This window comes from Phodopus roborovskii, unplaced genomic scaffold, assembly GCF_943737965.1.
Source record: "Phodopus roborovskii unplaced genomic scaffold, PHOROB, whole genome shotgun sequence".
Taxonomy (NCBI): Eukaryota; Metazoa; Chordata; class Mammalia; order Rodentia; family Cricetidae; genus Phodopus; species Phodopus roborovskii.
This window is the reverse complement of record NW_026126470.1, coordinates 1,276,970-1,293,935: the sequence shown is the minus strand read 5'-3', so window position 1 is coordinate 1,293,935 and position 16,966 is coordinate 1,276,970. Positions and strand designations below refer to the sequence as shown.

General features: G+C 39.0%; 1 protein-coding gene and 1 pseudogene across 1 annotated transcript in view; both read left to right on the top strand.

The window, feature by feature from the left end:
- LOC127227399 (transmembrane protein 45A) overlaps positions 1–15,844 on the top strand; it is a 28,782-nt gene extending 12,938 nt beyond the window's left edge. The window contains exons 2-6 of the mRNA XM_051191701.1: positions 5,633–5,825; positions 6,665–6,871; positions 8,114–8,298; positions 13,837–13,982; positions 15,518–15,844. Coding sequence (XP_051047658.1) covers positions 5,633–5,825; positions 6,665–6,871; positions 8,114–8,298; positions 13,837–13,982; positions 15,518–15,611 — 825 coding nt within the window. The 3' untranslated portion in view covers positions 15,612–15,844. The remainder of the gene's footprint in view (positions 1–5,632; positions 5,826–6,664; positions 6,872–8,113; positions 8,299–13,836; positions 13,983–15,517) is intronic.
- On the top strand, positions 2,454–3,875 carry LOC127227398 (phosphoglycerate kinase 1-like; annotated as a pseudogene).
- Positions 15,845–16,966: the final 1,122 nt, after the last annotated feature.

The window sequence follows — 16,966 nt, the reverse complement described above, 5'->3', positions numbered from 1 at the left end:
AAGAAAGATAGTTATTGTTTCCCTCAGTTATGATAACAGATAAACTATGTATAAGACTTTAGACTCATAAAGATAGGTTAGATGATAGAATATTTTCTTTAAATTTTGCTAAATGTTAATGGACTAAATATTGTTAACCATAGTTATTATTTCATAACTGTTTTGTTATATATAATTTTACTATGTTAAAGTTAAACCCTTCTTTTTATTTAGACAGAAAAGAGGAAATGGTGGGGATTTATATATGTTTCTCTTACTGGTTGATGAATAAAACACTGTGGCCAACGAGGCAGGAAATAAATGCAGGCTAGTAGACAAGGAGAATTCTGGGATGTATAGGCAGACAGCAGACACCATGTGAGACCAGGGAAGGTGGGACATGCTGGACTCTTTTCCGGTAAGATAAGACCACCTGGAAATACTTAGGTTAATATAAGTGGGTTAATAATAAGATAGAGCTAGCCAATAAGAAGCCCTAGTCATCAGCCAACAGCTTCATAATTAATATAGCATCCATGTGTTCATTTAGGGCAAGGCAGCTGCAGAACCCGGCAGGAAATCCCACATCAAGTCTTTCCATCTTCTAGAATATTCCTCAATCTCTTTCTGAAGAGATTTAAAGTTTTTACTGTTGATGTCCTTCACCTTCTTGGTTAGGCTTATTCCAAGATATATTATTGTCTTTGATGCTAACGAATGGGAGTGTTTTCACGATCTCTTGCTCAGTGTGTTTGTTATTACGTATTTGTTGTTTAAGGTTGCTTTCATTCTGTTGGCTTTTTGTCAGCAATGGTTACCACAATACTCTCTCTCTCTCCCCCCCTCTCCCTCCCTCACTCTCTCTCTCCCCCCTCTCTCTCCCTCTCTCACTCTCTCTCTCCCCCCTTCTCTCTCCCTCCCTCACTCTCTCTCTCTCTCTCCCTCACTCTCTCTCTCCCTCTCTCCCCCTCTCTCTCTCTCTCTCCCCCTCTCTCCCTCCCTCATTCTCTCTCTCTCCCCCCTCTCTCTCCCTCTCTCACTCTCTCTCTCTCTTCCCCCCTCTCTCTCTCCCTCCCTCACTCTCTCTCTCCCTCCCTCACTCTCTCTCTCTCTCTCTCTCTCTCTCTCTGTGTCTCCCTCTCTCTCTCCTGAGTCAGGGGTATGGAAGACTACAAAGTTTGAGATAAGAGCTATGCTTTTTTTTTTTTCAAGACAGGGTCTCTTTGTATAACAGCCCTGGCTCCCCCCGGTAGACCAGGCTGGCCTTAAATTCACAGTGCTGAGATTAAAGCCTAAACCACCACCCAAATTCCCAAATATTGTGTAAATGTTTGTTTTCATTTAATTGGACTTTGTTATATAAAATTAAATAAAAATTCTTTCCAAACTACTTCCTGCTGGTAAGGGGCGCTGTCTTGGGGGATTCGAAGAAGATTCAGATATCCTGGCTGTAGTCTGTAGGGCTGTTTTGTCCAGCTGTTTTGAATGAATCCAGAGTACAAGGATCACCTTGTACTCTGTTTCAGGCGGTCTGGCGTGATCAAACCACATTAGTCTGGAAGGAATCCACATCTTTTCATTTTCTGTGGAAACAAAAATAGAAATCCTTTTCCCCAGTAACTTGTTCTTCAACTTAAATTTTGGAGCCAAAGCGTTTTTTTTTTTTTTTTATTTATTATTTTACATGTCGATCCCAGTTCCCTCTCCCTCCCTCCCTCCCTCCCCTCCAGCCCTCCCTCCCTCCTTCCCTCCCTTTTACCCTCTCTGCCCTCTCACATGCACTCTAAACACCCTCCCCTCCCATCCCCCCCACCCCAATTCCATATGTAGGGGAATGCCATCCAGTTGGGGTCATGTAGATCTGACAGGTCCTGTGAAGTAGGGACTAGGGCTTCTCTCCTATCTCTAGAATAAGGCAGTTATCCCTCCATGGGGGATATGTTTGCAAAGTCCTTTTGTAGAGCAGTGTTTTGATACTTGAATTTTCCATCCACCTTAAAGACTAAAAAAAAAAAAAAAAAACCAAACAAACAAATAAAAAAAACCTTTGTCTGAGAATAGGGAAGCACATAAGCCCAATCCCTATATACAGACTTTTTGACAGTTAATGCTGCTGGGTTAAGGAGCTAGTTTCCTTTGGTTGATCTGCTTTGGTGGATGGCCCATGCAATTACGGGCCTCATTAACTGGATTTAATGAGCTGTTTTAAAAAAAAAGGAACATGACATTTTCATGAGGATGTAGAAGTGTCTGGGAGGAGTTGGAAGAGGTTTAGAAGTGAATATGATCAAAATGCATAAACTAAAATTATATTAAAAATATAAAACACTTTAAAATAAGACCCACTATGTATTGCTAGATGTACTTATTTAATCAAATGAATTAAGAAATTTTAGTCATGAAAAAGCACACGACCGTCGCAGTGGTCTCCTCTTTCTCTGGCCCGAGCATCTTGTTCCTACAGAGTTGCCAAAATGTCACTTTCTAACAAGCTGACTTTGGACAAGCTGGATGTGAACGGGAAGCGGGTTGTGATGAGAGTGGACTTCAATGTTCCTATGAACAACAACCAGATAACAAATAACCAAAGGATCAAGGCTGCTGTCCCAAGCATCAAATTCTGCTTGCACAATGGAGCCAAGTCGGTGGTCCTTATGAGCCGCCTGGGCAGTCCTGATGGTGTTCCCATGTCTGAGAAGTACTCCTTAGAGCCAGTTACTGCAGAACTCAAATCACTGCTAGGCAAGGATGTTCTGTTCTTGAAGGACTGTGTGGGCCCAGAAGTAGAGAATGCCTGTGCCAACCCGGCAGTTGGCACTGTCATCCTGCTGGAGAACCTCCGCTTTCATGTAGAGGAAGAAGGGAAGGGAAAAGATGCTTCTGGGAATAAGATTAAAGCTGAGCTGGCCAAAATTGATGCTTTCCGAGCCTCACTGTTCAAACTTGGGGATGTCTATGTCAATGATGCTTTTGGGACTGCATACTGAGCCCACAGCTCCATGGTGGGTGTGAATCTGCCACAGAAGGCTGGTGGATTTTTGATGAAGAAGGAGATGAACTACTTTGCCAAAGCTTTGGAGAGTCCTGAATGACCCTTCCTGGCTATCTTGGGAGGAGCTAAAGTTGCAGACAAGATCCAGCTGATCAACAACATGCTGGACAAAGTCTATGAGATGATCATTGGTGGTGGAATGGCTTTTTACCTTCCTTAAGGTGCTCAACAACATGGAGATTGGCACTTCTCTGTATGATGAAGAAGGGGCCAAGATTGTCAAAGATCTCATGGCCAAAGCTGAGAAAAATGGTGTGAAGATTACTTTACCTGTTGACTTTGTCACTGCTGACAAATTTGCTGAGAATGCCAAGACTGGCCAAGCTACTGTGGCCTCTGGTATACCTGCTGGCTGGATGGGCTTGGACTGTGGTACTGAGAGCAGCAAGAAATATGCTGAGGCTGTGGCTTGCGCTGAGCAGATTGTTTGGAATGGACCTGTTGGGGTTTTTGAATGGGAAGCTTTTGCCAGGGGAACCAAGCCCCTCAAGGATGAGGTGGTAAAAGCCACTTCTAGGGGTTGCATCACTATCATAGTGGTGGAGATACTGCCACTTGCTGTGCCAAATAGAATACAGAGGGTAAAGTCAGTCATGTCAGGACTGGGGTGGCGCCAGTCTGGAGCTGCTGGAAGGTAAAGTCCTTTCTGGGGTGGATGCTCTCAGCAATGTTTAGTATTTCCTGCCTTTTGGTTCCTGTGCACAGTCCCTAAGTCAACTTAGTATGTTTTCCGCATCTCCATTTGGTGTTAGCACAAGATTCAGCTAGGGATGGAGATGCAGCACCAGGAACCCTTAAACAGTTGCACAGCATCTCAGCTCATCTAGACTGCATCAGGATTTGTTTATATTCTTCAAGATCCCATTTTAATCCCTTAGTGGCTAAGTGCATTCTAAAGTGCATCTATTTATATTCTGCCTGTAAAAGAAAGTGAGCTATAAAAGCTTAGTTCTCTTTGACTAGCTTCTGGTTAGCTTGGTCACTGTTTATGATGCAGCATGGAAATAAGATGAAATTCCAGCTGTAGGTTTGGAGAAGTTGATGCTCTATTAATAAAGAGAAATTTTAGTCATTACCAAAACCTATACATGAATTTTGATAGCAGTTTTAGTCACAAATGCCGAACTTGGAAGAGGCTATTCCTTTGTCTAAAAAATACTTTAACTATAAACCCATTGTATCTGTTATAGCACATTATTTATTAATTTATCCACTGGTAAATTAAATTAAGGTTAGTTGTGGTTTTATTTTCCATACTTGATGTAGCAATGACATTTTTTTCACACATGCACAAGAGGACATGTATAATTTCTAGGGCATGTACTAAAAATCAGAATTTCTATACTGTGGGGTGTGTGGACTCTCAACTATTTTACTCCTTGTCAAACTAATTGGCAAAGAAATGATTCCAATTTGCACTTATATTAGCAGAGGATAATTTCTTCTCTTTTTATTTGTTAAGAACTAGTGGTCGGAGAAGCTAGAAGCTGGAACCCAAATCATTCTGTAGACTTAGGTCAAGAACCTGTGCTCACTGCTGTGAGACATAATGAGTCTGACTCTCAGGTTAAATGATTTAAGGGTAGACTGGAAGCATCTTGGGTCTTTATTGAAGACATAATACTGGCAGTATTTGGATCAGCTTCACAGGGCTCTGCCTAGATTTCTGATCTGAGAGCATTCTAAAATCCTCTTTCATAGTTGTGCTTGACTTTTATCTATTATTAGACCCATAGAATGATTCTAGATTGTGTCATCATTGTTCTGTTGATGGCACAATACATTTGAACAAAGGGTTACATAAAAAATAAAAGGAAAAATACACTGTGCAAGACCATCTTTTCTATAGCATTGACCAATGAAAGGCTATTTCTTTGGAAATCTGTGTTGCAGTCAGGGCATGCCAATACAAAAGAGAAACCTGAGGAAGAAAGAGATGAGGGAATCTTGAAGACTTCAGTGACTCAATCTAGAAGTGATATGTACCAATTCCTTTCTTAGTCACCTAGCTATAACTAAAACCGTAGTTCCCTCCCACCTGCATGAGAGGCTGAGGTGTGTGGAAGAACACACAAGTGTTAGATGAGTGTTAATGTTCTCTCTCAGACATTTGATCCTTGATACTTCTAAATCACGCATGTTGAAAAAATTCATAGGCAAGTCCATATCATTTCAAATTCTAAACAATCGGGTCAAGAGTTCATTTATAATTAAAGTGCAAGTGGTTGATGAAGTGAACACTGTCTTTTTAAGAAACCACTTTGAGCTTTGTGTTAAAAACCAAGAATTTTTTTGTGTAATAGTTGTGAGGTCCAGGAAAGTCATTTAACTCTTATAAACTTGTACCTCAATTGAAATGGAATATTGATGCCCTATTCATAGATATGTTGTGAAAGTTGGACTAGAGATGGCATTTAAAACATCTCCCACAATGTGCACTATCAAGTGTCAAAGTGAATTCTAATGTTGTTGGCATATTTGATACTATAATATGATCTACTATGTGCTAATAACCATCAGAAGCTGTTTGGGGATGAGAAATGATCTGGTGATATTCCGGAAATGAAATATCTATCATTTTTTATATTCTTTTCTTTGTAGGTCTTGGGAGATTTCCCAGGTCATATTCTTCCTGGAGTACTTTTCTTTATTGTAGCTCTTTGGTGGAGTATAAAGATTATTCTCAAGCATGTTTGTAAACAGCAAAAGAGGGCTTCCTTCCTTTTTACCAAAGAATTCTTCTATCGAGCAGAAATTTTGGAGGGAATTGTGTTAGTTGGCATGGCACTAGTAGGTGAGTTGGCTTACTATATTGTATTTTTCTCAATTTGGTGTTTTTATATGCATAGAAAATTCTTTCACAAAATCAAGGCATTCCAGAGCTAAATATCTTACTCAAAAATGTTTTTAATCACAATTTCCATATGGTATAATTTGTTAGCAATGTGGTATATCAGGTTTATATGATCTTTGGATAGCCAATAGATAAAGGGTAGCCTCTATAGGACAGTCTCATAAACCTTGAACATTAGGTTGGAATAGAAACTTGAACCAAAATCATCAACATTAGCTATGGCTACAATTGGTTATCTCAACTAGCATTTTCCTCAAAGAAAGTCTAAATTGTCACTACATAGCTGATAGGAAACTTCCCAGAGAGGAAGTCATATTATAAGAGTAGGTCAAGATCATGATGGAGAAATCTACAGAGACAGCTGAACCAAGCTGGTGGGAATTCATGAACCCTAGACAGCCATGGAGCCTCTATGGAATAGAACTAGGCTCTCCATATGTGGGAGACGGTTGTGAAGTTTGGTCTATCTGACTATCCCTGGCAGTAGAACAAGGTTCTATCCCTGGTGCATGAGCTAGCTTGTTGGAGTCCATTCCCTTACACTTTGAGAGGAGTGCATGGAGGATAGGCTGGGTGGGGGAGGTGAGAGGGGACAGGAGGAGGGGTGGGAGGGAGAACTGTGGTTGGAATGTAAAATAAAATTTAAAAAAATGAATTAAAAAAAGGACCCAGTAGGTTGGAATAAGCAATGGTCATATCTTTTTGCATGTTTGTGCTAGACAAAATCACGTAGAGTATTGCTAAAAGTGTTATATAAAAGTGTTATATGTTTTCTGCAGGAATAATTGGTCTATACCTTGTGCTTGGAAAGCGAAACAAACTCCCAGATAAAGAATCCCAGCTGGCCCTAGTCCTGCATTGGCATCATCTTGCCATATATATATTCTTTGCAATGCTAGGTGGGACCAAGATCTTATGTTTCACCATTAGTTCACTTCCAGTCTCTTTGGTCAAGTTAATGTTATCAAATGCCTTCTTTGTGGACGGTAAGTATGGGGAAGTATCTGTACTTCTAATAGTAAGTATTTGGGTAGCCCTGTATAATAAAATGCCTTTGCTTTCATAGTGCAGTACAGATTGACAAGGTCCAGTGTCTGGGCTATACTGAGATACTGTCTATTCTCTGTAGGATGACAAGGGTCTTTCTTCTCTACTGACTTATTCTGCAAGGTTGGGCAGATACAACCTAATGTTATTTACTCATGTTTCATATCTGTCCTGAAGAGTCACCTTCTTTATTTGTTTTCTTAGCAATTATCTTCTTTATACTTTTAACAAGGAAAAATTAAACCCAGAGAGCAATGGAAGCATGAACCCTAAACTGGGATAGCTAGCTGTTAGCAGCAGAATAGGTTCTGCCACCTGCCAACTAGCTTTTAAATTGCTGATACAGTAAAACTTTGCCAGTGTGTGTGGAGTTGAGTCTGCAAATTTCAACCACATTAGAAGCAGAAGTCCTAATTTTGAGAAATTAATGAAACTAAATCATATGTTTTATTCATTTGTTTTCCACAAGATTACTGAGGTGGGTGAGGAAAAGTTTCTTTAATGGTTTTTCTTCAATCATGCACATGACAAAGTATACTATGTACCTCCGAAAGCTACCAGTGGTTAGGAGACAACTCTTCCTTTACTCCCCTGTGAAGAAAGTAGTTCTTACCCCTTGTTTATTGCAGTCAAGAGCCAGAAGGAAAAAAAAAAAAAGAATTGCAACAACTAATGCCTGTCATATCTTTTAATAAACATCCTTATCTTTTAGCTTAATGAAAACCACTAAGGTGAAATTGGAATATGTTTATGCAATGAACCCTCATGGCTAGATGCTACTTGATGATAACCCTGCCACACCTCTCAAGGTGTGAATTATGGGTGTATTTACTTTTTTCAGGACACGAAAACCCTTAAGGCAAGGCTTTGGCTTCAGCTTATCAACAGCATAGTCATGTGCATTGAAGCTCCCTGCCCTGCACATGTTAGAGGAGAAAATAAAGGTTGGAGAAGCAAAAGGAGGGTTAACTTTCAATGATCCCATTCTAAGTAGGCGCTGATAGCTGAAAGGGCGCAGAGCTGGCTGCACTGCTGTGAACCCAGTGAGGATCTCATCTTTTGATCAGTTGCGTAGGTCTATAAGATTCTGTGGCTACAGGACGAAAGAAGGTGGGAGAGAGAAGTGCTGAGATGGCTGTCTTTGGTTTTAATTAAAAAACAATCTTTTTCTACCCTGTTAGCTTTCATTTTCCACAATCACACATATGACCGGACATTGGTGGACACTTTCGGGCACCAACTGTTGAGCTTCGCTATATTTTTGGCTGGTCTGGTTGCCTTCATAGAATTCCTCACAAAGAACAATGTAATTTTGGAGCTTCTGAGGTCAAGCCTCACCATGCTACATGGGATGTGGTTCTTACAGGTAGGCTGACGCCTCTGGCTGGCTCGATTTTGTTTCTACCTGCTGCCAGCCTCTCCTTATTTGATGGGGTAGTTTCTTATGGAGTCCAGAGACTCTCCAATGGCATAGTGCCCATAATGAAACTGTTGGTCCTTAAGAGATCATGTCTTTAAGTGACCTGGGGTTCCCATAGGAACACTGGTAGAACACTTGAGCAGGAAGTAAAATGTGCCTGTAATCAGACATATGGTTATCCATCATATAGAAACTATAAGTTGATGATATTAGTTATCATCAGGTCTTGATAATAAGATAGCTTATACTCTAATCAGTAGTAAGCTCCAGAAATATATAGAAAGTAGGCAAGGGAGGAACCTGATATTTATTGAGAAACAAGTGTATATTTGCCACTGCATTGAAAAAACATTTCTTTTGAGTGTCTCACTAGGTATCTCAAATTGGCCTTGAACTCAGAATCCTAGAATTCAAGACCTCAGCATCCCTAGTGTTGTGATTATAGGTGTATTCCATGTCTATCTTTTATTGGATTTTTATAAACATTGTATTTTTTTGTTTATGAGAATGTAACAGTTAACTATTATCATCTCTAACTTATCAGTAGGAAGACACAAGAAGAAAAAGTTATTTTGCAAGGCTCATACTATCATGGAACTAGGCAATTCTTTGCTAGTTATTTTCATATAAACTTAGCTTAACAGGCAGGCATCAATATTAATGGAGACAATGCTACCACATACAAGATATTATGGTAATTCAGGCAGGAATCCTGGATGGGTACAGATGAAGAGGTGGCTATGCTCAACACATAGGTACACTCACCAAAACCAGCGTCTTCATCCTATTCCTTTGCCAAATCCATTAATATATGAGGCGCCTGGAAAACTGTGTAAATGCTGAAGATGAAAGCAGTGTCATGCATCTTTCTGTTTGAATTAAATTGGTACCAGACTGAGACTTTGGCTGTTCGACTAAGGGGAAAGTCAAGCAGCATCTTATCTTTACCTCAGATCTCCTACTAGCTCTAGGGCAGTGGTTGTCAACCTTCCTAATGCTGCCACTCTTTAATACAGTTCCTCATGTTGTGGTATAATTTTGCTACTGTCATGAATCATAATATAAATATCTAATAAACAAGATGGTCTTAGGTGACACTTGTGAAGTTAGTTTGACCTCAAAGGGGTCATGAACCACAGGTTGAGAATGACTGCTCTAGGGCTTACATTGTGTTTCACTAGCTACCAACCAACTCAAAAAACCTGAATGGGGACTGAAGTCTGGATTTGTTTGATCTCATCCTTCAGACTCTTTTCATTTGATGATGTCAACTCTCTAACCTAGATATCATGTCAAAAGCAGAATCCCAATCGATGATTACATATTTTATGATGTCTAATAAGTTGTACTTTGATATGTACTTAAAGATGTAAAGAATATCTGGGATAGAAGCATTATGTTGCTTAAATAGGGAGTTCTAGTGAATTCTAATAGCAAAAGGCAGGTATTTGGGTTGATGAGGCTATTTTAAGTATTTACATTTCACATGAGTTATAAGAAAGTATCACCAGCTGAGGGGAAGAGGGAGTATCATGGTCAACAGAGTAGGAGATATGTGTTTTAGGGGTAACAAGTAACATGTTTTCATGGGACTAACTTTCTTCTTAGCTGGGATTGTACAAACCACTGAGATGATTCATTCTGACCTGGTTGTTCAGCCCACTATCATTGCAAATTGATTAGCACGGAGAGGATGAATGCTAATGAACAATGTAAAGTAGAAGACAGAGTCAGGCACTCCAGAATACTTAGGAATGCTGCCTGGTTCATTCAGAAGTTTTTGGTCACTGTTAAAATTATGGAAGTTTCTGGTAGGAAGGATAATAAAACATCCTTATTGAAGTTATTTTTTGAGACTAAAGATTATTGCAAAGAGCTCATGCATAAATGAGAATAAACTGCCTACCACATGACATATATCACTTGATCATGTGTATGAGATAATAAAAGTTGTAGTTCTCATTCCCACCACAGAGAATCTGTACATGGTGATAACTACCTAAAGTAAAAGAAAAATATTCTTAGTTTCTACTGACTAACAAACTATTTGAAATTTAAGGAAGAAGTGAAATTAAGTATTTATTCAATATAGCCTGAGTGCATTTTTTTTCTGTAAAATTTCATTATTTGGAAAATAAGGACAATAAATTAAAGGTGATAATAAATTCTGATAAGACCACAGGGAGGAACTTATATATTGTGGGGATAAATAAGAATCTGGGAAACCATAGGCTGATGGATATTTATTCAGGGAGAAATCACTCACAACAGAAATAGATGACAGCAGCAGGTTCCTGTCCCAAGGATGCCTCCAGGACCTAGTCTCCCATGGTCACACCTGCACCTGTCCCCAATGGGCATGGTCAGTGCAACAGGTGAGGGCGGGGTGGATATCTCACTACAATTCGCCTTTTACTAAAGAAAAGATTTAGGCTTGATATAAAAGTATATACAAAGATAGTAAATATCAAGTATGCTGTAGGAAAAGGAAAATTAAGAAATGCAAACTTAAGACCTATTTCCAGTGAGGTTACAAGAGCAAATGGCAAGAACTACATATCCAGTCCTAGGTTGAAGGCATAACAGATTACTATAAAGCTGTCCTAAGCTGGAAAGCTTAAGTCTTATACCTAATATTTCTATCTAGGAAGAGAGAACAATAATTGTGACAGTCTAATCTTCAACTTCATTACAGACCTGAGAAGGATGACAACAATCCTAGGGTAGGTAAGCAGCTTCCAAAAGACAGCAGGCTACCTGGACAGTCACCTACAGTCTCACATCAACGTTAGGGCAACCAGTTTTGGCTAAGGCCTAGATTATCTGACAGACCACCACAGAAGCAGGGAGATAGAAAGGCTGTCTTACCCTGATTTGGCAGGGATCAGCAGTCTTCTATGTTTGTCTCCTGCAAGCTCAGAGAGACAGCATGTCCAAAGTCAGTGGTCAAGGTGGGGGCAATTCTTTGCCCAAGAGGCCATTAGCTGAGGAGAGGATGGACTTCAGAAGGAGTGACATCAGTGCCCAAGATATTTTTGGGAAATGCTTGGTGCTGTCAGGAGCAATAGTGTCTCATGTCAATGGAGTACTAATATTAAAACATTTAAATGCCATGTTAGGTAGGTCTATGAAATGTTTGAAGATCTAACATCTTTGTCTAACTAGTCTCTTAGGTATAAGAAACATGGATGAAGATAATTTGTAATACCAGGAACCTAGCTATACGAATGGTTGACACTTCCCTATGTAATTAGCAAGGACAATGTTTTTAGCAACATAACTACATACATACATACATATACATACACACACACACACGTAAATCTCTAAACAGAGGTAGAAATGAAATGCCTTGACCAGTGGTAGAACTGTACATTGTAACATGACAAAAATATCCTAAATTGTATCAATATACAAAATGTCTTGAACATATGTAAAACTATACATACATAAATATAATAAAGATATTGTGCACAGAAAGCTCTTACACAAAAATTAAAAACATGCAAACAATTTTATATAAGTTACAACATATAAAAATCTGTAACAATGTAAATTGTATAATTACTAAGACAATTCACAAGAAGATAAGTTAATCTACCCTTATCCCATCTAAACCATACCCTTCCCAACCATACCTTATACTTATCTAAAAGAGCATCACCTTCCATATACCCAGCCCTAAGTAACTAAAACCAACCCTATGTAGATGAATATTATCCCTTAACGTCAACATTGAGGGAAGGGGGTGTCTATACCTTAAGATTACTTCCTGCTGAAATGGGGCTATGATGACTCCATGGAATCTTGTAGGAAAAAAAATTAAGGCAACAAAATTTCTTGAGGGGACTAGCTGTAACATTTGTAGCTAGTTTCTGCATTGCAGGACATGCCTGACTGAAGTTCTATCCTAAACTCTGGCCAGGGTGTAATAAGAAGGTGCACTATTCCTGTTAGCTAGTCTGGAGTTGCCTCGAGCATTACAATCCCAAACCAGTTTTAGGATGATGTTTGTAGTCCAGATGCATCAGGTTGAATCAAGTGGAATCGATGAAGTGGGGCCCCATCTTCTTTCCAGAGAGTTCAATGATTGCTGTTAGGAATTGTTTTTGTTCCTTGTGGAAAACTTTATCATCAATATCAACATAAAAATTTCAACTTTCATAAGTATGCATATTAGGAAAGGCAACATTATGCATGAAAATAAGTATGAGGAAAACCAGGATTTTAGAGAAAACCGAATTTAGATACACGATAATCCCCAGATAATGTTTTTTTTTTTTTTTTTTTTTTTTTTTTTTTTGTCTTACACCAATTGGCTTCTTGATATAAAGCAGAAACTCTGGATTTAATTTTTACAACATGCTTGAATTTGGAGGAGGAAAGCCAAATCCAACTCCAAAGCCAGCATTGGTTTACATGAATTGGGACTAAAGGAGTATTAGGAAGTAAAGAGAAATAGATTTTTGTATAGGAATAATCTACTAGACTTAAATATTCGTCAGATTCCTCTTTGTTAGATGGTTCTTTCGGGAGAGCTATCTTCTCTTCTGTAGGTGCCTACATGTTCAGTGTCTTTTGGCTGTTTGAAGATGGTCCTTTCCTGTTTTCCTGTAAAGACAAGAACAGAACACTTCCCCTACTTTTGAGAGGTCTCTGCACAACTCATAGGAAACACTTTGGCGGATGACTTGTCATTTCTCCTCATTCAGCTGTTTCTCTTTTTCAGCTTGGATCTGATCAACTTAGATGGTACCCACAGAGTTTCTTTCTCTGTAGATACAAAGGTGAAACCCTTACCCCAACGTAGCACATATACTGGTTTCCATACTGAGGCCAATACATCCTTGAAGTACACTGGCTGGTTTAGTTCAAAAGGTTTTTCTATTGTCCCGTGTCTTTCTGCAGCTGTTTTTCCTTTCTCATTAGCATTAAGAAAGTGTAATGTTAATAAAGCGTTATGTAATCTGTGTTTGGGTGTCTTGGTTCCCCCTGCCTGTTTACAGAACATTTTTTGAAAAGTACGATTAGATCTCTCAACTATTGATTGTCCTGTAGGAATGTGCGATATACCAGTTACATGCTTTATGTTATAATATTCAAAAAACTGTTTCAATTTGCTGCAGACATATACCAGAACACTATCAGTTTTTCTTTGTGCAGATATGCCATTTCACAGTACTCCTCCCTATCCTCTGGCTCTTATCCTTCTGCCTCTTCTTCTGAGATGTTTTCTGAGCATTGGAGCTGGAACTAGTGAGGGGATTAATAAGGATGGCACATTTAGGTGTTAGCACTCTATTGAGATAGTTTAGAAAAACAACTAGGTAAATATTGTCTATGCCATCAAAATATGTAGAAAAATATGATGATTTAGGTGTTCTATCTCTGACACTGGCAGTCACCTAGTCATCAAGTACTTTGAACAAATGTTTTTGATAATGTGTCTGCTTATTTTATGTGTCACTCTTTTTTGAAACACAGGTTGCTTTTATCCTGTATCCCAAAAACAGAGACCATGCGTGGGACCTGTCTGATCATAGCAACGTCATGTTTCTCACCTCGTGCTTTAGTTTTTATTATGCATTGACCTATGTCATCATTGGAATTAATTATGCTCTTGTTACTTGGTAAGTTAATTACTTTCATTCATCAGATATGATCATCAGGATTCATCCGAATTAGTCTTAAAGTTCAAATCCTTTCCATGAACTAATTTCTTCTATTACTGACTCATAAGACAAAGTAGTATAGCACAGAATTGTCTGGAAACACATAAATTGCCAGAAAATCAGTAAATGATAATTCAAACTTGGAGTAGCTGTCTGTGATGTGCCTCTGAGTCATACATTATCATACATTCATACATTCATCTGAGTCATACATTATCCTGTAGCACGTTTATACATTATCCTATAGTACATTCACCTGAGCCTCCCTGGTGGGAGAGTTGAAAGCTCCCCAGAACAGTTCCCTCAGGTGGAAAAAGTCTTTGTCTTGGAAAGGGAGAAGAAACAGGAAGTCTTCCATCTTAAATGTTTAAGTGAAAAGTATGTCCATCCACTAAAGCCTCTTTTCCATGACTGTCTTCCTTAGAGGAATCTGTTTGGGACAGGCCCAAATATCATCAGAAGATAGATAAAGATGTAGATGGTTAGACAGATTTCTCATAAAGTGAGAACTATTTTGGTAATTTCACTTACCAATTTTGTTTGCATATATCTCATAATTTATGGAACTTACGTTCTACTTATGTGGCCACAGTATACAATGGCCTTTGGTAATCATGATAATCACATAAATACTTCTTACATCACAGAAGTAGAGAGATTTCTCAACTTTGGCACTAAGAAGTTTTAGATCTAGAGTTGGTTACTTCCTCCAAGCCTCCATCTGAGTTTGTATTAAAACAGGTGTACTTTGTGTACTTTAAAAACAATTTATTCTGTGAGAATTTTACACGTGTATATAATGCATCTGGTCATAGCCACCCCCCATTTTCCCACCTCTAATTCTTCCAAAACCTCTCCAGACACATCACTCTCCCAACGTCATGTCTTCTTTTTCTTCCTTCTCCTCTTCCTCCTCCTTTTTTAAACCACCCACTAAGTCTAATTATTTGTTAATGTGCCAATGGATTCTAGGGCTGGCCATCTACTGGAAAGGAGCTTACTACCTTTCTGAACTTCTTTATAGTGTGTATGGGTGTCACATTTTTTTGAAATTACAAGGAAGACAAGACTTGGTGTGGGGTCTAAGTTAATTTGGGATAACAGCTACATGGAAGGCAATGGGTCCCTGTACATTCTTTCTAGAAAAAGCCATCTTCTTGTAATGTACAAGTTGTTGTGGTCTTAATGTGGAAATGCCCCTGATGTCAGATTCATCTGGATCTGCCACAGGTTATGTAGATTCTCTTATTTGTTTAGGAATAATCGAAGCTATGTTCTGATGTGATAAATTTGAAAGCCCATATTTTATCTGCTCACTTATACCTTACTTTAATCAACATAACTTACCAACAGCTCAAAGCTAAACAGAAGTTATTTTCCTCTTAGTGTTGTGTCCTCAGTTATACAAACAACCAGGCGTTTGTTTTACTGTAGATTTACATTGCCTCAAGGTTTAATTTCACCTAACCAGAGATAGTTTCCTTTTTACGCAGGTTGGTTAACTGGAGACTTAGCAAGCTCTGCATCTCAGAAACTCAACTTCTGAAAAATCCTGAACAGCAAGAAGAATCAGAAAATGAAATGTGATTTTTGTTTGGCTGGTGTCAAGTGTCTCTAAACAGGCCTTTTTATTTTTTGCACTGTCTTTGCTCATGGCCTCATCTGTAGATGGTATGGAGAGAAGCTGTGACCACAAAACCTGTAATCTTGCAAGATCAGAGCCAAATTATCATGAGCCATCTTCAGCCAATTTTATAGCAGTTCATTCCCCGACTCTGTATGTGACCTAACATCTTTGTGAGTATAAGTAAATCCTTTGGAATGTACAAACAAGGTCTTAATTTCTGCCCAGCAGAAATCTATGAATACAGTCAAGAGAGCATTAGAGGCCTATAGTTGAGGTTTTCCCTACCTGATGTTTCCACCAAACATATTTGAAAAGTGTTTTGAATATGGCTTTCTTTGTTCTGTTACTACAAAAGGTTATGAAATGATTACCACGTTGGAACGTGGGATTTGAGGTAACTCACATCTTTGTTCATGGGCCATGGTCATTCATATCTGACTCTAGGAGAAACTGTCTTTTATCCCTTTGGAGATGACAATAACAACCCAGGAACAGATAGAAACAGATGCACACCCCAGGCAAATATTAGGCTGCGCATGGAGAAACCTGTCAAAGAGGATTGTAGGAGCCAGAGAGGTCAAGGACACCACAAGAAAACCCACAGAACCAACTAACCTGGGCTCACAGGGGCTCACAGAGACTGGACTGACAACCAGGGAGCCTGTATGGGACTGACCGAGGCCTTCTGCATATATGTTACAGTTGTGTAATTGATCTTCCTGTGGGACACCTAACAATTTGAGCAGGGGCTGTCTCTGACTCTGTTGTCTGCTTTTTGGACCCATTGCTCCTACTGGATTATTTCACCCAGCCTTAATAGAAGAGGAGGGGCCTACATCCATGGGCGGACAGCCTGCATCTGAAAGGAACAGTGGAGGAGGTAGGGGTGGGGGAAGAACTGGAAAGAAGGGACAGATGGGATACCTTGGCTGGGATGTAAAAACAAACAAATAAAACATAAACCAACAAACAAAAAAAGAAATAGAATCTCAATGTAGTTTTGATTTACATTTCCCTTTATGTACTCATTTTAAGAACTGTGTTCAGTTAATTTGTTCATTTATTGATTGGCTTATTTTGCTTTTCTGGTAATTGATTTTTTTTGTATACTTATTCTGGATACTGATCCTCTGACAGACATGATGGGCAAAGATTTTCTCTCAATCATCAGGCTGTGTCATCATTCTGTTGTTTCCTTTGCTGTGCAGAAACTTCTTAATTGTATGCAGTAATGTTTCTCAGTTCTCGCTATTATTTCCTAAGCAGTCAGGCACCTTTTTTTAAAATATATTCTTTTTTTTCCCTAAGTGGCAAG